The sequence below is a fragment of the Cryptotermes secundus genome, unplaced genomic scaffold (genome assembly GCF_002891405.2).
Source record: "Cryptotermes secundus unplaced genomic scaffold, Csec_1.0 scaffold1315, whole genome shotgun sequence".
Taxonomy (NCBI): Eukaryota; Metazoa; Arthropoda; class Insecta; order Blattodea; family Kalotermitidae; genus Cryptotermes; species Cryptotermes secundus.
Window position 1 is genome coordinate 60,732 of NW_019739240.1, and position 22,402 is coordinate 83,133.

Sequence of the window (22,402 nt, forward strand, 5' to 3'; positions counted from 1 at the left end):
ACGGAAAGCCGACGTGAATTATCGGAGTTTGAACGGGGCATGATAGTGGGTACCAGGCGGATGGGACATTCCATTTCCGAAGTTGTGCGGTCATGCAACATTCCTCGATCCACGGTGTCACGTGTGTACCGGGAATACCTTGTGGAAGGCATTTGCATCCACCGTGGACAGCGCACTGGCCGACCACAGCTGCTTAATGATCGTGATCAGCGGCGTCTAGCTAGATTTGTCCGTGGTAACAGACAAGCGAACTGGCTGAAATCACATCCACATTCAATGCAGGAGGTACCAGACGCATATCAGCAGGTCAGTGCAGCGTTCCTCAGCTTCCACGGGATATGGTAGCAGAAGACCGACCAGAGTGCCTCTGTTAACACCACGACACCGGACACAGCACCTCACCTGGGCTTGTGACGTCGCTAATTGGACCCTGGAGGATTTGCAGCGTGGTCCGATGAGTCAGTCCCAGTTGTTTCGGGCGGGTGGTAGGGTTCGGGTGTGGCGCAGACCCCATGAGGCCATGGGCCCCAGTTGTCGACAAGGCACCGTGCAGGCTGATGGTGGTTCCATACTGGTGTGGGGTGTGTTCACATGGCATGAGTTGGGTCCGCTCGTCCACCTAAACCCGTCATTGACCGGTGACCGCTACGTTACACTGCTTGGTGACCATTTGCAGCCCTTCATGGACTTCATGTACCCCCACAAGGATGGAATATTCCAGCAGGACAATGCACCGTGTCATCGCACATAAAGTCCTGCACCTACAAATACCAGGAGGGAGCTGTGGGCGGCTAGCCAGACGGCATGGCTCAACATCTCTCCAGAGGTCTTCCGTCCACTTGTGGAATCGACGCCACGTCGAGTTGCTGCACTTCGCTGAGCTAGAGGGGCTCCTTCACGTTACTAGGTACCTATCCCATGACTTTTGGCGCTTCAGTGTATTTGACAGAATCGGCCAAGCCACTTCATAGGCAATGTGCGTCTTTGGTCACAGATGGGAAACTGTTAGTCTAGAATATCTGTGTCTGGCCTCTGTGCTTAATTAATTATGCACAACACCATGAAGACGTATGGATGTGGAGGTATAGCGCCACAATTCTTAGCTTCGGCAAACGATGTAGGTATCAGCTTTGTGCCTTTCACGGTTTACTCCCGGGAACACAACCACAGTACTGCATAGGAAGCAGAGTGGGCACCGGAGCCGGTCTAGAATCTATGGAGATTATAGAAACGTATTGCTCCTTACCAGGATTCGATCCCAGTTCTCTCGGTCGTTCCGTCTGGAACCTATCCACTATAGCGACGGAGATATCCTGTTTCCCAGAGTGTACAACCCAAAAATTTAAAACTAAGACGCTTTATAGCGGCTGCCAGGAAATGTGAGACAAATGCTGAAGTTTCTGAGAGTGCCTATGGCATGTGTTGCAGTATCCACCGGCTGCAAACCAGCGGCATTCTGCACTACCTGCGCACAAAATGGACCGCTCCTTCGTCAGTGACTTCAGAAGACGAATCCGTGCCGAATACGACAGTCACCCTGCGTCACGTGCAGCTCATCCTGTCGCTGTATGTTGCAAGCATCGCGTACAGTTTCCTGCTCTTGCTGATCGAAATTGCCTGGTTCAGAAGGCACAACCCACACACCCAGCGTCTCATGAAACCTTGAGCTGTTCCCAGTCATGAAATTATAATGAAGGACGAAAGGCCATAAGCTTTCTTTTATTTTACAGACGTTAGGTCATGTGGAAAAGAGAACTTGTGCGGTACTTAAAAGCCAGATAAATAAATGTGTTTGGTTGTTTGTTTGGTGTCACGGATGTTCCTTGTTCAAGAGACTGCGAAACGGCCTCTAAGCATCATTCAATAGCATGTGTATACATATTTTCTCACTGCATGTATTAAAGCCAGTTTTAAGAATGTTTGTATGATTTGAGGTCTTCACGGCGGTGACTATGAAGAATGCCATCTTCTGGGATGTGGCTCCGTGTAGATCTTGTGTGAACCGACGGTGCACGTTGGTGCACATAAGGTCTACACAGAGCCACATCCCAGAAGACGGCATTCTTCAAGAATTTTTGTTTGCTAGCGTTCACAGAAGATCTTACTCTTAAGGTTTTAACCTTGGAGATAAAGTTGAAATGAGTCTATCCATTGCATTTTTATGGGTATTACACAAGTAATTAATATTTTCCAGATTATATGTCAGTATCTGTACTGAACAGTCTATACTCATTGGTGCGTACTATTCGTAAACGTCTAAATTGACTAAATTGGTATGCATTTACCGTATACACCATGCAATTTACGTATCTCTGTCATGTAATCTTTGGCCTGTAGTCCGCAAGCGAACTATACCGACCGAGTGACCGCCACTTGTCAGTGAAGTTAGTGCCAACTTTTGCGGATAGAGATTGTCATGTGGTCAGCGCAACGGATCCCCACGGCCGTTAATCTCGATTTTCTAGACCGGACAGTGAATACAAATATAGCCTATTGTATGTGTGTGTGAGAGTTGAATATAATTAACTTTTCTTATCTTGTCAAACTTATTTACATTATCACACTAATTTGTCACTTCGTTTTGTCCTTCAACATATACATGAATAGTTGCGTGTATTTATATATAAAAATATATAAAGCATGGTAGGCATAAGGTTTCCGGTCATAGTAGCCACGCGGTCTAAGGCATCAACTGTCTTCGCTCGCTCGGATGCTGTGATCGTGGGTTCGAATCCCACATAAGGAACGGATGTTTGGTATACGATGTGTTTAGTCTGTGTTTGTGTTGTCCTCTGTTTAGATAGCAGCCTTGCGGCGGGCTGATCACTCCCCCAAGGAGTCCTACCGTCTGTGAAAAATGATTACGGAGCTGAATAAGAGGCCTGGGCTCTGAATGGGCTGGAAGAGCCATTGAAAAAAAAACGTGACATTTATCATTGCCATTAAATCACCAGCAACGAACTGTCGAGCGTTAAGTCGTTGCATAAATGTAAGTTATGTAATAGGTCACAAGTGACAGAGCAGTCTTCTGTTTTATCGTATTGTGTCTATTCTGTGAATATTTGAAGTTTAATATACTACAAGAAGGAGACTGTTTACGGACTCGACGCATCATTCGACAATATGAAGGACCGGAAAGGAATCGAAATAGGGTCAATCGTTTCAAACGTTAACATAAAATTGATGGGCAGACAACACCTTCCCATTACGAGTTCATTTTGTGCTCTTTAAAAACAACTCATAAGAAAACTAAGTTTACTGTTAAATGTCTAACACCGTAAAGTAAAAGTAAAGTAAGTAAAGCTATCCCTGTACCAGGCTGTGAAGGCCCATGGGGTTGTGAGACGTTGAGGGCCCCACATTATCTAGACAGTCGGCTCAAAGTTGGCGGTAAGGTTGTCAGCCTTACGCGCCGGCCGCGCTTTACTCCCCAGGAAAATTATTTAATTAATTCCTGGTACTCATTTCTGTTAGAGGCAGAGTCGACCCCAGGGCCTAGTGCGACTGGAAAGATTAGGTCAATTGATAAAATCCAATGATTTCATCGGGACTTGAACCCGTGACCTTCTGGCTTGTAGCATAGCCCTCAACCAACTACGCTACTGCGTGCCCCCAAATGTCTAACACCATATTGACAATATTCATAAATAAACTAATTCCATAGCATTCTTGATGTATTTTGGAAAAAAAACTGCAGGTTATTACAAATATCTTATAAAAACTCCATAAAACAAGTGCCTCGTTGAGTCAAGAAATTCTCCGCTTTTTATGGAAACCGAAATTTCTTGCCCTGTTCATGGGATCCAGCAAGGCTGGAGTATCGTGTACATTTCGTTCAACCCCCAAGTTGGAGGACCACCATTTGTCAGCTGATATCCCAGACATCTTGAGGCTAGGTTGATGTTGGCCAACGCCGCTGAGACGCGTAACTCACGTAACATGAACTGGAAATACCTGCCGGCGTACAAGTACATTGCTTCGGTACAACGTGTAATGCGACGGAGATTGGCTGGGTGACAATGACTGGTTAACAGACACTCCTATCACGTTCAAGTTGCCCAATGACACGGTGACTTTGCTTTCTTGACAGACAACGCAGCCACTGTTATATGAAGTGCATCCCATGCCGTAAATCCAGTCGCGTTCATAGAGATCAAGCAGAGAAGTTGGGTTATTTCGAAAGGTCTGTGAAACTGGCACCGAGTTTGAATGTATTGTATGTATGGCAGCACTACAGACTGACAATATCTATTACCTATTTCAAGTATCGTAACTTGGATCCAAAGTGCCCTTCACAAGTGTTTTCACCCATTATCAGTGACTCACACACACAAATACTCGAATTCTTGCAGCTCAGAGGGAGTAAGTCCATAAAAGGTAAGACACTCTTGCTTATACGACTAGATAACATTAAGTTATTTCAGTACATGTTTTAAGTGTACCGAATTCTTCGTTGCATCAGGAGCGTTCATTATCTATTATCATACTTTTTATAATATATTTAATGTACCTGATGTTTCGGAAGCTATCTCTCCTCCGAAATTCAGATGGTTGCCACGATCATGAAGACTTATTTTCAAATGTAATTTTGAAGCAATTTTATAATTATCTTTATACTAATGTGTCACGATTTCTTTTGTTCAGACACACTTATACACAATTTAATAATAGTGCACTAAGTGTGGTAACAGCAGTTTCTTGATTGCTAGTTTTTAAAAGTTATAAAAAATAAAGAAATGATGAAGCCTTTTGTTATCTCTTCATCCTGTGTTAGATTGTTTGTTAAACTGTTGCTTCCTCGGTGTACTTTATATTTATTTATATCTGCTATATACACGCTTCGCTTTTGTGAATAACAAGTTTAATCGTATATTTTACGTAACAGTCCGTCTGTCATTTATTAAGTGGTTCTGGAATATTTTATATCTAAATATTTTTGAACTGAAATGCATATTATAGAGTGTATTTTCAGCCGAGAAGAATACCACCAACATATACTGCGTACCTGCATACTTGTCAAAAGTAAAATGCATACTGCCGGTCACTGTATGTTCCGACCTTGGGGTGAAAACCGAACGTAAGACTAGACTAGCAGATATAACCCTGTTTAAAGATGTGTCATATATACGTGTACAAGTATAATGAGGTAAGAAGAATAACAAAACAATAGGGGCTGCAATAAACAGAGCACTACAAGAATCAGAATAGGTGCACAGACTACGGCAGTGGTCTTCAACCTGGGGTGTGCGTACCCCGGGGATATGAGAAGATATTTTACGGGGTACATAAAATTAAATTTCGGGCCCGAATTAAGGGGATCAGTCACCTCGCTAACAGGTCAGAACCACATTAATAATTGATAAAATATTTAATCATACAATTCTGCTTTGCTAAAATATCTGTGTTCCTTTATTAATTTTTATACTATAGGCAACAATATTGTCACGTGTATTAGTAACCTGTAGACGGGTTTGGATTGGCGAATCTGTTTACTGGATATTAGCCATTCGTAACTACAATTAGTTCTTACACACTCAAGATTACCGTCACTACAACACATAAAATAGTCTTCTATATTTTCTTTAACTAGACGTTGCTAGGTAAGTGTTCTTAACAATGGTCATGCCTTTACAATGCCTTCAGTATCCGCTTCTTGTCAACTGATTTTAACACAGGAATTCTCATTTCAAATCAGTATGAAGTCTTCGTGCCATGTCTTGTTCAGTCACCTTGGAATGCCGACCCTCCAGAACTCGACCACAATCTCCAGTGCTAATTCTCTCTGATCTGATCCGAAGTCAACGTCAAAGTCAAAGTCAAAGTCAAAGTTACTTTACAACTGGCGGCTTAACGCCAATCTTTTCATCTTGTCGTCAGGCCCCTTAAGGACCACGACCAGAGATTTTTTCCCATAACCTGAATCTTGCGGTAATAGCCTTTACGTAACATCCTCTCAGACTAGAAGATTAAGTTGTCTCTCATGAATATGCTTGGCTTTTCGTCAAATGTATATTTCGCACATATAACATGTTATAAATATTCTTGATTTTGCACTACACACAAGTCCTCTGTCATTACAGGCTTTACAGAGCAGATTATGCCCAACTTACGTATTTTACGGCCCTCATAGTCAAAGTCAAAGTCACATTGCGACTGACGGTCAGTCAGTCTTGGTGTCGAGCCCAGTCTGGGGCTCATAACCAGATATTTATTACTCTTTGACAGTTACGTTCTTGTTATTGTGGGGCGCCCTCTCTGACGAGAGGGCGGGTCTGTCTTTTGTTAGAGTCATTGTCTGCAATGGTAAGCCATTTGTCATAATGTAAAGAATATTTATATTTTACATGTTAAACGTGTTAATAAATATATATAATATATATAGGCCCGCTGTCATTCCAGGCTCTGTACAGCAGATTACTCGTATGCTCTACTTCTAGTAGCTTCCGCTAACAAATATATTCTGGCTTTTAGGCGTCATGTCACAGTATATTTGTTACTTAATAGCCTAATTCTCCTTTATCTCATTTGAAACTTATTATTTAATACATTATTTTGGATTTAATTTAATTTATTTTAGATGTAGATTATAGACTGTATAACTTTAATTATACACCAACAATTTGGGGGGTACAAAGTTAAAGAGAAATTATATCTTGGGGTACGCGAACAAAAGGTTGAATGCCACTCAATACGGGACAGTTTGAGCAGCGTTAGCATATTTCGAGCCTTGACACAAACTCTGACACGAATAAAGTGTTGCGGAAAACAGCCTCATCACATTCCTTTACTGCAATATTTGAATGCGTACTTGCTTGAGAGCCTTTAGCTCATTTCTACGGGAACCCTTAATAAACAATATAGTAATAATATTAATAATTCATTTTAATTTCATGCATCCTGTTGTGTTACAACCTTGGATACATATGAAAGATTTCACTTTTACGAAATCAGCAAACTAAATTTGCAACTGAATGATAATTTTACCGAAATGTTTAACCCCACCTTCACTTCCGCATACACCTTATCTCTACCTCCCCCCCCCACCCTGGCATTGACTTCAATCTTACATCATCAAATCAGTCGTTGTTTACATTCCCTACAATACGGACAATACTTTGTAAGACGAGGCACCGACTAAACAGTAAGTATTATATTTATACTATATCTTCAATATCAAAATAAATTGTTTATTATAACAAAATTTAATACTATTATTTTCATATCATTTTCAGATTAACATTAATTTACTACATCTATATGACGAGCCTCCTATACAATCTTATATACAAAAAGAAAAATATAGAATATTCCAATTTGTCCGTGGGAACGCAACGAAATTACAAAACCAACGACTGATTCGATGATATAAAACATCAATTTGAAATTTTATTCTTGTTTTATACTATAACTTCAGTTTTATATAATCAGATTTATTGTATTTTTACGTCAAATGTTTTATATGATTAATAGTATTGTATCCAGTTTAATATTATTGCAGTTCAATGGTGTATATATGTTAACCATGTATTTGCCTGATGATGGCTATTGATAGCTGAAACATGTAGCAGAGCCGTAGCTAGGCACTGACCTTGATGTGTGTTGTGTTGTGACGGTTAATAAAGAGGTTGAATAATAATAAAGTTATTATTTATTTACCTGCAGACTTACCAGCCTAAAGGACAACTAAAAATGAGCAGGAATAAAACATAATAATAATAATAATAATAATAATAATAATTCAATTGAATTCGTGTTTATTTTCGTGCAAACTTAACAGCACATCATCAAAAGTAATATTTGGATACTCTGTCATTTATTAAATTCTATTACTAAAGTTAATGGAAAAATGGGAACAAAGTAAATTATATCTCTAAATCGCGAGTTGTTTGACGACCCTACATCAACTGCGGGTACAATTGACTTTCAAATTGTTGGGATAATGACTCTTTACGATGAACTGCAAAGTGTCTGGGTAGGGAGCGGCCATGGTTTATATTACGCTCACCAACAGGTACGTACTGAAGAATACTAGTCATAAAATTGGTGTTAAGGAGGATATAGATTCGTATACAAGCGCTGTCACTGTGTGTACCTGTTCGGTAAGGATATTCACGTCGCAAGGTACTGAACGATTATTCCTGGCCCCACACGTGGAGACTTCATGAGATTAAATACACTTCCTCCCACCATAGGATATAACATGACGTCATCTGTAAAGCATGCATTCAAATAACGAATAATGAATGCAGAAAGCTTCGTGTGATAGCCGTATACGTAATAATCAGCATGTAAACATTCCGGGAGTTCAAAACATTTTGCATCCTTCAGGCGACATAACAATCAGCTCAGGAGTACTGAGGTACGCTGACGAAATTCTAGATGTAGTAGAGTGTTTAGCATTCCTGTTTCATATTCGGGACCTCCTAAGTTCAAATATCAGTCCAGAAGTTGCCTATACAGGCGGAATTTTTTCGTGACTTTTCTTAACCCTTTTAGGAAATTTCTGAGATAATAATAGATCACCTTCAAATATAACACCGTCATCGTTTCCTTCCATATTACTTTCCAAATCCTAATATTCGGCGCTACATGCCCTAAGCAGTTAAAAGCAACCGAAGCACAACTGAAATTGTGTGGTTGACACATTTCGCAATGAAACAAAATTGTGCGCCTGCATTCTGTCATGTTACTGCTTATCTTGAGTGAGAAATATACGAACGTGCTTAATTACGAAATTGTAAGCAAAATGACATTATCCCAAGTCCTGTCATGCTGTGTGGCTTCAATTACATAATGAAAATTTTAGGGACAAGCCCTTATAATTTTAGGGTTGGGCGGGGGACTAACAACTTATCGCCTTAAATGAATAAGAATGAAATTTTATACGTGATCTCGAAATTGGACGGATTCTTTAGAACAACCTGAGCAACAGAATATGAAAAAACTGAAGCTATTTCAGATCAAGATGCTGAAGCTGGACTTAAGAGGCAGTTCAGATCAAGATGCTGAAGCTGGACTTAAGAGGCAGGAAGTGACAGAAGGCTCGGGCAAACTGCATAATGAGGAGTTTGAGCACTACGTCTCCCCGCCAAGCACACTATAAGAATGACCGAATCAAGGATGTATTTTAGTAATCATATAATTCAGATCTGCTGGAATTTGATCACTACCGAGCAGTTTATACTTTTTCAACTTTGTAATAGCACTTTCAAACTCAAAAGGGCTAGGACCAGGTACTAACGGCTCAGCTGTATGGTCTTCTGTCTGCCTATCATCACTGACCCTATGTACATTCAGTAACTGAGGGAAGTAGTTCCTCCACCTATTCAAAATGTTGTGGGAATCTGCAAGCAGATCACCATTCTCATCCTTCACTGAGTTACTTCTAGGTTGGTAACCCATCTTAAAGTCATTTATTCCTCTACACAGGTCTCTAAGGTTCTTGTTCTTACTGTTCATTGCAAGTTCATCAATTTTGACTTTCAGATATTCCCTCTTGGTATTTCTGAAATGCCTGTTGGTTTCACGTCTTATACTGTTCAAATTATCCCTATTTATTTCGCCTGGATCCTGTAACCACTGCAATTTGGCTTGTTTGCTTTGGCCTAATAATTTTGAGCATCCTTCATCAAACCATGGTTTATGCTTCTTCATTTCATAATAACCTAGATTCTCTTTTGCTGAAATTGTGTTATTCTCTCTAATAGTTGCCCAAGCTCTATTAATATTTGCCGCAGTGTCTTAGTTTTCCCAAAGCCACGAACCTTTTTGAGATTTCAACACAATACTGCTCTTTACCCTCTACCTCGTTTAATTTCTTGAGATTGAACCTCTCCATATGAACACTGTGTGTTGTTGTTTGCTCACTGCCAGTCTTTCCCTAACCTTTGCCACCACCAGGTAGTGGTCAGTATCACAATCTGCTGCCCTGAATGATTGGACATCAGGTATACTTGAGTGCCGTCTCCTATCTATCAAATGGTCTATTTGATTGTGTATCTTCGCATCAGGAGATGTCCAAGTAAATTTATGGATGTTACGATGTGGGAACTTTGTACTTTTTACAGTAAGATTTATTGATGTGGCAAAGTTTACAACTCCAATTCCATTATCATTACTAATTTCGTGTAAACTCTCGTTCGCAGTTGTTGGTTTGGAAATGTCTCCCATACCTATTATGGCAATAAAATCTAAGAGAATTTTCATATGGTATTTAGGAAATTTATCGAATACACGTTCTAGTTTCTCGCAGAAGCTGTCCTTCATATCATCAGTTTTATCCTCTGTTGAGGCATGAATATTCATAACAATGATATCACACCAGCGACCTCTTAGTATTATATATGATATCCTATCACTAACGAACTCTACCCTCTTAACTGCTGATACGATTCTCTTATGTACGAAAAACCTCTACCTAATTCATGGTTATCATTCCCCTTCCCATAGAAAAATGTATGTATATTCAGGGGTGGGGCTGTTGAACACACAGGCTCCTCCAGACAGGAGCAAGTTCTAATCCCTGTATGAAACAGAAGTAAAGCATGTTTGCCACTCGGGTGCGCGTGCTTCTGTTCGAAGACGACCCTCGAACCCATGAACACCAGGACCCTTCCACTCAGCCGAATCAGCCTGCAGCTTAGTCTGCTTCTGTGCCTGAACCCATATGCCTAATATGTAATGTAGAAGTAACGCCAAAAATATTGCGTCAACAGTAAATGTATAAATATCAGGGGATTCTAGAAGTTTCGATGCTGACAGGAGGCATTTGAATGACTGTTCACAAACGTGCAGGAGGGACCTTGACAATGGCATTGAGTATAAGTAAATCCTAAAAAAAAGAAGATATGATAAATAACAATGATCTGGCGATTAACACTCTCCATTTATAAATGTGTTAACACATAAAATATTTCTTATCAGCTTTTTGTGGCCAGAGTTCAGTCGTTGGCCATGAAACGTCTGAATGACGTAGCAGTTAGCAAGACATAAAACGATTTACAATTTACAATAACGTAAAACTCTATTGTGGCATGATTCAATTTAGTTATTTCGTAACAAATTAAATTCGAGTCGGTTTTATTGAAGAGTTGTCGGAAGGTTGGCGGGGGGCCACCAGTTTAAAGTAGGCTGTATCTGAGTTTTGGTGGCAAGCACAATGTAAGATGGTTTTCCTCGAACAGGAGCTAGGACGTGTTTGCTCCTACTGGGTGCTTACGGGAGTTTCACCTTCAACAAATAAGCTACGAACGCCAAAAGAGGCAGCCATAGATTCTCGAAGTTCATTGCGTTCAGTTCAAAAAAATACAGGCCCATCTTCTTAATGTAAGATACATTTTTCTTCCACCCCATATATCGAAAAGTATTCATACACAGATAATGACGACTATAACAAATATAGGGCCGTGCCATAGCTCAAGCGGTTAGTCGCTGGCTTCCCATAGCGGCGGCCCGGGTTCGATCCCGGGTCTGGTCAAATGGGATCTGAGGTGGGCGAAGTGGCGCTGGGGCAGGTTTTCTCCGTGTACTTCGGTTTCCCCTGCCAATCTTCATTCCACCAATTGCTCCACAATCACCCTCACCTATCATCTGGGGCTGGTACAATAGGCCAGAAGTGGCCGTAGTACAAGGGACTTAGTCCCACCCCCTAGCAATAAAGAGATAACAAAATATAACGTTATCCTCTTCTTTATATCGATTATCATCGAAGATTTTCATCCTTTAAGAATGTTAAATCAGATAAAGAAGCTTTCTCGCAAACGAAATTAGTGCCGTTTCCATCGCCATAAGCCAAGAGCAGAACTACGTAGAATTCTACAGGAATGGATATCAGATTAAGTCTAACAGAGTAGAAATGGAAGAATGCGAACTGCTTACTGTTTCATTAGTGTGCCGTTTCGTGATAGCTGCTGAATTATGGACGCTACGGAATCTTGCCGAACTCACTCTTACAGACTTATCTTCCAGTGGGTGTGAGGGTCACGTGGGCACTTTGCGTAAGGCTGGGTAAACAGCAAAGGTACACAACATGCGATGACATACGGCGCAACAAGGAACACAAGGGTCGCAGTCGGTTAATCGTCTGTGTTATGCTGCTGCTGTGTTTCTAGACTGTCGATGTAGAATATTGATACTCCTCGACACATGCCTGCGACAGTTGTACTGAAACCAGTCGGAGAGGGCGCAATCACATAAATCTAACATGATTTACCCCTGTATATCAATGGAAATGTCCGGGATCAGCTAGATAACTAGTTAGTTAGTTAGTTAGTTAGTTTCTTGGGGTGGGGTAAGACTGAGTCCACTTCGTGCGTCACCCACTAATTTGCCTGTTGTACCAGCCCCGGATGATGGATGAATATAGAACAGTTGATGCAATGAGAATTGAGAGAGGAAACCGAAGCACTCGGAGAAAGCCTGCCCCAGTGCCACGTTGTCCACCACAAATCCCACATGACTTCACCTGTGATCGAACCCGGGCCGCCGCGGTGGGAAGCTGGCGACTCATCGCATGAGATATGTCACGGCATAGGTAACTAACTAAGGAACCCCATGGAGATAAGTCCTCGAGAAGCCAACAGTTGCTTAGCCACTGAAGAAATTTCTTGCATTTTATGACCCTCGGAGCCAGATGACTCAAGTCCAAACTCGATCCTATTTCTCTAAGATCCATTTTAATATTATCCTCTCATCTACATCTAGGTCTTCCTAGTGATCTCTGTTCTTCTGGTTCTCACACCGAAACCTTGTATTCACTCCTTTCCCATGCGTGCTTCATGCACTACCCATCTCATCCTGCTTACGTAATCATTCTAACTATATTTGGTGATGAGTAGAAGCTGTGAAGTTGATCATCATGCAATTTTCTCCTGCCTCCTGATATTTCAACCCTGTTGAGTCCAAATATTCTCTTGGGCACCCCGTTTTCGAAAGCCCTCAATCCATGTTTTTCCCTTATCATTAGCGACCAAGTTTCACACCCATGCAAAACTACGGGCAAAATGTACTATTTTATATTTTAAACTTTGCATTTATAGACAGCATATAAGAAGACAAAAGTTTCTGAATTGAATAGTGGTAGGCATTACCCAGAATTAATTTGGTCTTAATTTCAGCATGAAACAAATTTTGAATTGTTATCTTCGTTCCAGAATGTTGAATTACTCCACATTTTCATAGGCTCTATTGGCTATGTTAAGTTGTCATTGTGTCCTCAGTACATACTTGGTTTTCCTTGTGTTCACTTCTAGACCAACCACCTTATCAGCGTGAATTTGAGATTCCATATTATTATCTGTGATATACAGTGAATTCTGTTTATTATCTCGGAGTCCTCAATCGTTTGTGGGGGAAAATTCTTGGAATTCGACCTGAATATCGAGAGCAAGGTTCCTGGTCGCTCATTCACGACAATGCCCCACCCCACAAATCGAAGAACGTGCTCGATTTTTTGGCCAGAAAAGGGATTACAGTTCTTGACTATCCGCCGTATTCGCCAGATTTGGTTCCAGCAGATTTCTGGTTGTTCTCAAAAGTTAAGTTGGCGATGAAAGGAGACCGTCACGACACCATCCAGGACATCCAAAGGGAAAGTACCGCAGTTTTAAATGCGATTCCACAAAAGGAGTACAGTGACTGTTTTCGAGAACTTCTCAATCGATTCCAGCTATGTATTGATTCAGAAGGAGACTATTTGAATAAAAAGAGTGAAATTTTGAAAATAATTCACGTCTTGTATTTTTAATGAACGCAGTCCTAACAGAACCTAGACACACCGTATAAATTTTATCCTCCACTAACTTAACATCACAAGCATAGACCAGAAGCTGCTGTGTCCCGTTCAGTTCAAATCTGGTCTTGTCTCTTTGCACCTCCCTGATGGAGTATTCTGAAGCAAAGTTTGAAAGCAATGACAATAAAACATCTTGTTTTAGACCTTCAATAGGTAACGTTTCAGACAAATGTTCGCTTATGTAGACTTTACATTGCTTTTAATTCAAACTCGTTTTAATTGATCTATCACCAGAACAGTCCTACTTGGCCTCACTGAGTCAAGACACTAAACACAAGTAACAACAAACACCGCAGACAGATGGACAAAGCGCGCGACACTCCATGCAATATCATCTGCCACAACAGGAAATTCAGAAAGCAGGTTTATCAGTACAGGCTCCCTTTTCGTCTAACAATGACACAACTTCTTTATCAAAACCGTCATAACACAATATATATCGAGGTCAGTGCCTAGTTTTGGCTGTGCTACATGTTTCAGGCAAATACATGGCTAACATATATACACCACTGAACTGTAGTACTAGAAAACTAGGCACTGACCTCGATATATGTTGTGTTGTGACGGTTTTAATAAAGAAGTTGTATATTATAACACAACAGGATGCATGAAATGAAAATTAACGATGACACGTTAAAAGTCGTCACTGTAGTGCAACAGATCATGACAGAGCTCAGTGAAGCTGTGTCGGAAAAAGACTAAATTCTGGCCATTACAAAAATGTTACTTAGTGAAACAAAATGGCTGCTAGAGATCATAAGACGCTCAAAGTCATAGCATTTATAGGCAGAGCTATATAAGCCCAGCAAAGAGCTACACGACTTACATATATGTGTGTGTGTGTGTGTGCGTGCGTGCGCGCGCGCGCTCTCTCTCAGAGACACATCTCAAACCCCATGAAAGGTTCTTTGTTCCAAATTATCACTTTTATTGGACTGATTGCTTCCCAGGAAGAAAAAGGGAAACTGCCGTGGCAGTGAGAAAATGCATAGCTCACAACCATGTAGACCTGCCTCCGCTTGTTTCAGTAGAAGCCACAAGAGGTTTGCATACCAATTGGTAGTAGCGAATTGCTACTTGTGGCAGTCTGTAAGTCACAAGGCCACGAGTGGAAGGATGCAGACATCACTGAGCTCTGAAGCTTTAGACCTACCTCGTTACTGGCAGAAGATCTGAATGTTAAGCATCCAATTTGGAATAGCGCAGTTTCCAACCCATCATGCGCAAAACTACTGAATTTATTGCATATTTATGAGTTTGAAATTTCAGCACCACAATGTCCTACTCATTACTCTCTTGCGGGAAATGGTGACCTGCTCAATACTGTTGTGCACAAGAATGTCTGGTTGTCTCTGACTTTCTGAACTCACATCAGCTGCAAGTCGTTTTCCACTTACTGGATCATGTTATAATCCTCCGGACCAGGTTGACAAATTCACAGATTGTGAGCGGTTTCAAAGTCTGAATTAATTTCACCTAGACTCCAAATTAACTTGAGGGAAGAAGCCGATAAAGCGGGCCCCGATTTTATTGCCTCTGTAGCTTCAGTGTACAGGATATCGCCAAGGTAAATTACACTCTCGGACCTCAAAAAGAATCCACCTGGTCTGGAAAGCGTGCTAAAACGAAACTGTGGCAAGTAACCCGGGATTCAGCATACAGACCGGCAGTAAACTGGATCGCCCAAACCATCTGATGAATGGCCCGTAGGAAGGCACTCGAACAGTGGGAAAAGTAAGTAGGTAACTTTGAGGTCACATCTCAAGGTTTATGGCCTATTTCGAAATTGTTTATGAAAAGGGAAAGATCAAAGACACCAACCGCTGTTCATGGCCATTTAGCTTTAACACATCACTCGAACGAGGAAATCAACTCGATTGCGTATTGTTTAGAAAACCACATCTCATCGCATGACCTGTGTAACGAAAACCATGAGTGACCGGTGGAGACTACAGCCCAAGCTCTGCTTGTATCTGTAGAAAGCACTCAGTTGGGGAAAGTACGACCTTGTGACACGTAAATTCATTGAAATATAGAAAGACTTGTGGACTTGATGGTATTCCAGACGATGCCTTAGGCATCTTCCAAGAACACCACTGGTACATCTGACACATTCATTTAACCCTTATTTTCGGCCGTCCAATTTTCCAAACCCTGGAAGGAAGCAAACTTTATAACGTTAGCGAAACACGGTAAAAAGGTAAAGTTGTCCCCGTACTTAACTAATTAAGCATTACGCCGTGTAGATGTATGGGAGAGCGGATGTATAGATCTACGTCTTCTTGACCTGACACTAGTTAGAGGTGAGTGGTCAGCTTCATGCCCCGGCCGGTTCACCCCCAGGGAAACATGGTAAGGACCAAGATTTCCCTCAAAATTCTAGAACGTTATTCTGAAAATGGTTCAAAGGTACACTGAAGAATGAAAAAAGAGGCCTGCTTAATGCAAGTCAGTCTGGTTTCCGTGGCCACCGCTGCGCGACACTTCAGTGTATGAAGTCCCTATATTAATTAGTTCCAACGTTACATATCATCTGGATTGCACTGTAGGGAAGTCTTCCTCACCTTTTACCTTTCTGTCAGGACTGCCTCAAGGCTCCGCTTTGTTACATCTACTGTTCAAAATTTCCGTTAATGATTAGGCACAAAAACTTATTTTTCGGAATTTGTTCTCTTTGTTGATGATTTGAAAATAATTAATGTCGTTAAATCTTCTGAGGATTGCAAGTTACTGCAATTCGATATGGAATTTATACAGAAGTGAGGCATTGAAACTTGTAAGAAAACTAACACATCGAAACAAATATAATTACTTTTACTCGTAAAATTAATAGTATCCGTTTAATTACATTGTGGGTGATCTATTGATCGTAAGAACTGCTTGTATAAAAGAACTTCCGGTTATGTTAGATAACAAACTTCATTTTCATCGTCAAGTTCACAACTTACGTTCTCAGGCACTAAAGCTGTTAGGACTAATTCGTTTCATCATATTTAATTTTTCTTCTTTGAATAGTTTAAGAGTTTTATTCATTACCTTAATCTCTTCAAAGTTTGGGTATGCATGCCGACTGAAATAACCTTACTCTAGCTGATTAACATACAAAGTTCTCAAATTTATGCTATAATTGACTTACTCAGCCCGACTCTTGTCGTAATTATGAATCAATGTCGAATTATTTACATTTAAAACGCTTTATTGCAGACGACAGAATCTTGATGCTGTATTTCTAATTGATGTTTCCAAGAACAAAATTGAGTGTTCTATTATGGATACTGATGGTATCCGTGTACCCACTAAGCAAATTCGAGAATTTTCCAACTTGAAAGTCGGCGACGTCTCAAAACGTTCAGCAAGGTGCGTCACAGCTGCAAACAACAACTGGAAATCTCTGGACGTTTTCAATAAACATAACATCCCTTGAGGATATATTTTCCTTAGCTTAACCCTTAGAATTATGTCATTATCGTGTTGCCTGTATTATTTTATTGCCTAGGATTAAATCTAATTCTAGTTTTAGTTCTAACCGTTTTTTTTTTTAAATTCGCATAGTGGGGGGTGGAGCCCAGTTTGGTCCACTCGGCACGATGGCCACTGATTGACCTACTGTACCTGCCCCGGGTGATTATGATGATGGAGAATTTGGTGGAATGAAGATTGGCAGGGGAAACCGATGTACTCGGAGAAAACCTACCCCAGGGCCACTTTGTCCACCACAAATCCCACTTGACCAGACCCGGGTTTGAACCCGGGTCTCCGCAGTGGGAAGCCAGCGACTAACCGCTTGAGCTATGGCGCGGCCTAGTTCTAACCATAATCTAGTTTTTGTTCGCCTGTTATAGTCCACTCGCCTCTAGCAAGTAATTAAAAGAAACTGAATTGAATTATTTTTATTATATAAAGTGCCTTGTTTCTGTATGTTATTATTATGTTTTTTTCTTTACTCGTGCTAACTTTGCAATTGGCCATTCGGTTGTTAAGTTCACATGCAAATAAGTAATGAATTAAATTTAATTATTCAGGAAATGAAGCTGTCAATCATTTAAAAGAATGTGCAATACCGTCCTTATGCTCATTGTGTTACTATCTTTGTAGATATAGAGAAAACGAACGCCTCTTACGCGTAAATATGTTATCGATTTTTATGTTAAAATCACTATTCGTTTGCAAGCGGTGCTACAGCGAAATTATTTTGGGATACCGCAAAAATATTGTTCCTGTAAGTTGTTTTATAATTCTAAATATTCTTGAGAAGAATCTAATGTCATTATAGGTTAGGTTTCTTCAGATACTCTTCAATTTCTAGGCAAAGGAAAAGGAAAGCTGTCCTTGTATCAGGCCATGAAAGCCCATAGGGTTGTGAGACGTCGAGGCTCGTACATTTTCTATAGACGGTCGGCTCACAGATGTCGATGAGGTCAGCCTTAAGCACCAGCCGCCCTTTACTCCCCAAGAAGGTACCTGGTACTCATTTCTGTTAGGTCGAGGGCACACCAAGTAAACTGGCAACCGCAACGCAACCGCAATTTCTTAGAAAAATCCCGGATTTCAAACAGGCAACTAGTTTCGAGATTAGCAGGCGCACACTGAAGAAACTTAGGCTTGATTAGCTGCTCACATCATCGTAAGTGGGTATGTTGGTCCGACGTAGTGCATGACTACATTTTCTAATTTCGTGTTCTTAACCTTCTGCAGTGTAAGATAATAATACTGATCCTATGGTAATATGGTGGTAGTTGAAACCGGTTCAGACCGGTTCAGATGGCGTGAGAAGAGGGGACGACGACCATAAGGAAATTATTTGGATGCTAATGAACTTGTTTTAATTAAAGTCAATTTATTTTAATTAGGAAATATCACATTCACACGCGATACGAACTTTTGACATACTGTGCAACTATTTTAACAAGATAGAAGACACCTGATGATGACAATATACAGTCGAATCGTGCAATGTGGATGGAAGGTGACTGTATAATAAGTTGTGTTTAAAACGGAAATATATGTGAAATAAGTGATATATTAATGCAACAGGATGCTTAAATACAATATCAGAAAAGAAAACATTGGGCGCATCCGTTCTTTTGTGGAAATTTAATCGGAGGCGCTTATAATGTTTCGGAAGAACTTAACCTGGATCCAGACTCCTTCGTCTCATGAGAAATTCTTTCCGAAGCCAAATCTATTTTGTCCTGCCTAGCATAGTCTGAGTGGCGTTTGTCATATATGCCAGGCTCTTGCTAAATTAACTGCAGAAAAGCAATATTAGCAGCTTCGTCAACCTTTCGTGCCATCTTAAGAAACAGATGAATCACTGGCGGAGCGTTATAGAAGAGCTGTCACTAGGAAACTACGAGGCAACGTAATTGAGAGAAAACTGGAATGCTCCGTTGCCTGGAAGTTTAGTTTCTCAGCCCTTTAGTGAGTTGCGTTGCAGTTTTCTTAATTTGCACTGCTCCATTCAGTAACACGTGTTCAATTCAGACTGATAACAAATCTCGGAAATCGCGGTTGCGTTGTCGTTTCCAGTTTCCTTGGTATGCCCTCGCCCGTAGAGGCTGATTCGACCCCAGGGTCATAGTGTGGCTGGAAGGATTAGGTACATTGAAAAAAATCAAACTTATTGGGACTCGAAACCGCGATCTTCCGGCTTGTAGCATAGTGCCTCGACGAGCTGCGCTACCGCTTGCCCTCCATTCATTTTCTAGAAAAGTAATATATAGGCCTAGGACGTTTCGGATGCCGTCATTGTTTTCGCCTTCAGATAAAGGAAAAGGTGCATCGTTATGGGGACGATTAGATAAAGTTATCTGAAAGCCAAGTGATAAGAAACGCAATATCCTGTATAATTTCGATAATGAATACTTGCCAAAGAAATCCTGTCAAAAAGAAACTGGGTTTGTATTAAGCACACTAATGGAGACATAGTAGTAAAATAATAATCTTCAGTAATTTTAGCACGATTGCTTCAAGACCCTAGAATAATGTGGAACCTCGTTTAACGAGAACCTTTCATAACGAATAATTCGCATAACGAGCAAAACAAATTGTAAAAAAATGACTCGCTTAACGAGCGACGTTTCGCATAACGAGTGACGAGAGGGGAAGTCCCGGATTGTGCGCTTGCTACGTCAGTCTGTGTTTAGCACTCGTTCCGTTAGCTCTTAGTGTCGCTTGTGATCACACATTTTTCCAAACGTGTGTTCAGACGTATTATTTGTGATTTTTTTGTGAAAAGTTTAATAACCCTTGCAAAAATGCCCCCGAAGAAAAGGCCGCAAAAAGACAGCCATAAGAGAATAAAAATAACCGTAGAAATGAAAAGTAAAATCATTGAAAAGCGAGAACGAGGTGTGAGCGTGGCTGATCTAGCACGCACATACAGTCGGTCTACATCAACGATTTGCACTATCCTCAAGAACAAGGACAAGATAAGGAGATAGATGCTTCAAAGGGAGTGACAAGAATATCTACGCAACGGTTACGTATTCTCTACGCTGTTGAAAGGTTGCTCCTTTCTGGTAAAAAAGAATTAGATATGTATCTTAAATAATAAACTAATTATTTCGATTTTCTTTTTGTTTTCTGCAAATCGAATTCTCATTCCAGGTTTGTTCATTCCGCATAGAAGAAAAGATGAAATGATTCACGCTCTTTAACAATGTATATATAATTTTCTTTGAATAAACGTTATACATAAAATTTTTGAGAATTTTTCGGCATGGAACGCATTATCGTATTTTACATTAATTTATATGGGAAAAATTGTTTCGCTTAACGAGTGTTTCGCATTACGAGTAAGATTCTGGAACGAATTATGCTCGTTAAGCGAGGTTCCAATATAATTATATTTATTGCTGTGCTATCTTATACATTTACATTATAATGTTGCTATGTGTGCCGATCGCAGTGGCCACGCGGTCTGAGGCATGAACCGTTTTCGTCCGCTGGAACACTGGGATTGTGGGTTAGAATCCCACTCGAGGCATGGATGTCTGTGTATTCGTTTATTCTGTGTTTATGTTGTCCTGTGTGCAGGTAGCGACCTTGCGACGGGCTGATCCCCATCCAAGGAGTCCTACCGTAAAATATCAAGAAACTGAAAAGAGCAGCCAAGGTCCAACAAAGGGCTGTAGAGCCGCAGGCAAGGCAGGCAGGGAAGGACAGGCAGGCAGCTATATATACCGCCTGCATTAACACTTCAGAAACTCCTCACCTTCCCCACATTATGCTCTTAGTGTTTCATGTGATTCTCACACTAAACAGCGATTATTTGTCTTTATAGTATAGATTCACGCGAAAGTAACATCACGGACCAAAAGGTTCATTAGTTTACCGAGTATATGACCGAAATCCTACTCACCATTTATGATCAACTTCCCATCATATTCATTCTGCATAATTTATGCAATCGAATCCTTTTTAGAGTATTTAACAACGAAGTTTATGTCCCAGAGTACACGCTGTGGCGTCAAATGGTAGAATGACCAGTGAGTAATAAACTAGAAAGGATGCAGAAGGAAGTGACTGTCTTTTATTTGAGGTTCCAACCCGGAATATTCCTGAAGAGATTAAGGAAAACCAAGAAAACCCTCAGTGTGGATAGCCGGTGTTCTGGCCCCAAGTCTGGCCTGATTCAGATACGTGTTTATTCCAGGGTAAAGGGAAACCTAGAAAATTCCGGAAAACTCCCCGAAACATGATAAAAAAAGAAACAGATGTGACACCTGTATGTATGCTGGGTGCTGTTCACCCATATTCGGGTTACTTTGTGTCGTGTGAGTGTAATCTCTTCAGACTAGGCTGTCGAGCCGTGAGAAGTTGCACGAATATGTTTGATGAATTGTAATTGTACATGCAAGATTCGACCCATTTGTTCGTTGTAACACTAAGGTCAGCTTCAAACACTTCATCCCACAGAGTAGCAGACTACATATTCACTGCAGTCGTTGCCTGACTCTGACAAGTACATTCGATTTTAGATACCCTTGACATAGTGAGATTTAACAGATGTGCCGAATAATACGAAATCAATTATAACTTCAGCTTCAGTGTCAAAATACTTTTAAATGTGCCATAATCCACAAGACGCATAACCAGGATCAAATGTAAGGTGGAGAGGCAGGGGCGGTCGCTCCGTGGCCTCCACAAAACAGTAATATAAATTCCAAAGATTTTATTGACTCATTTGCTTCTCAAAAGTCACAAAATTTAGTTTGTATTTTTACTGATGGGGGTCTCTCTAACTTCATTTCCCAAGGGCCCCTTGTAACTGCAAATCCGGCCCAGCGTACAGCTTTCTCCCAGGCACACTGGCACACTGCACGCTCTTATACCATGGTGCTTAGGCACAGAGGCAATATCAGAGACTAAATCCTTAAAATAGAACGTGAAATGGTATATCAGTAAGTTTACATGTTGAGATTCACATGGGAGCAAAATTTCCAGCAGTCCTAAGCACTTCAGACCTTATTCAACAGTCTTCTGTTTTCCCGGGGATGTTAAAAATGTTAATAATCATGTATTAGAGGAATAGGGCCATTCTGACAAAAAGTTCAGTATGCAGTACTCAGGTACTCAGTGCCAGTAGTGGACAATATGACATTTAGC

At 40.7% G+C, this 22,402-nt stretch overlaps 2 protein-coding genes across 2 annotated transcripts in view; both read left to right on the plus strand.

The window, feature by feature from the left end:
• The window catches only part of LOC111871852, a 30,870-nt gene extending 28,471 nt beyond the window's left edge, over positions 1–2,399 (plus strand). Inside the window, exon 7 of the mRNA XM_023865224.2 lies at positions 1,429–2,399. Coding sequence (XP_023720992.2) covers positions 1,429–1,666 — 238 coding nt within the window. The 3' untranslated portion in view covers positions 1,667–2,399. The remainder of the gene's footprint in view (positions 1–1,428) is intronic.
• Positions 2,400–3,562: 1,163 nt separating this feature from the next.
• Positions 3,563–22,402, plus strand: part of LOC111871850 (probable cytochrome P450 6a14) — a 32,946-nt gene continuing 14,106 nt past the window's right edge. Inside the window, exon 1 of the mRNA XM_023865223.2 lies at positions 3,563–4,377. The gene's annotated coding sequence lies outside the window, so the exon portion shown is untranslated. The remainder of the gene's footprint in view (positions 4,378–22,402) is intronic.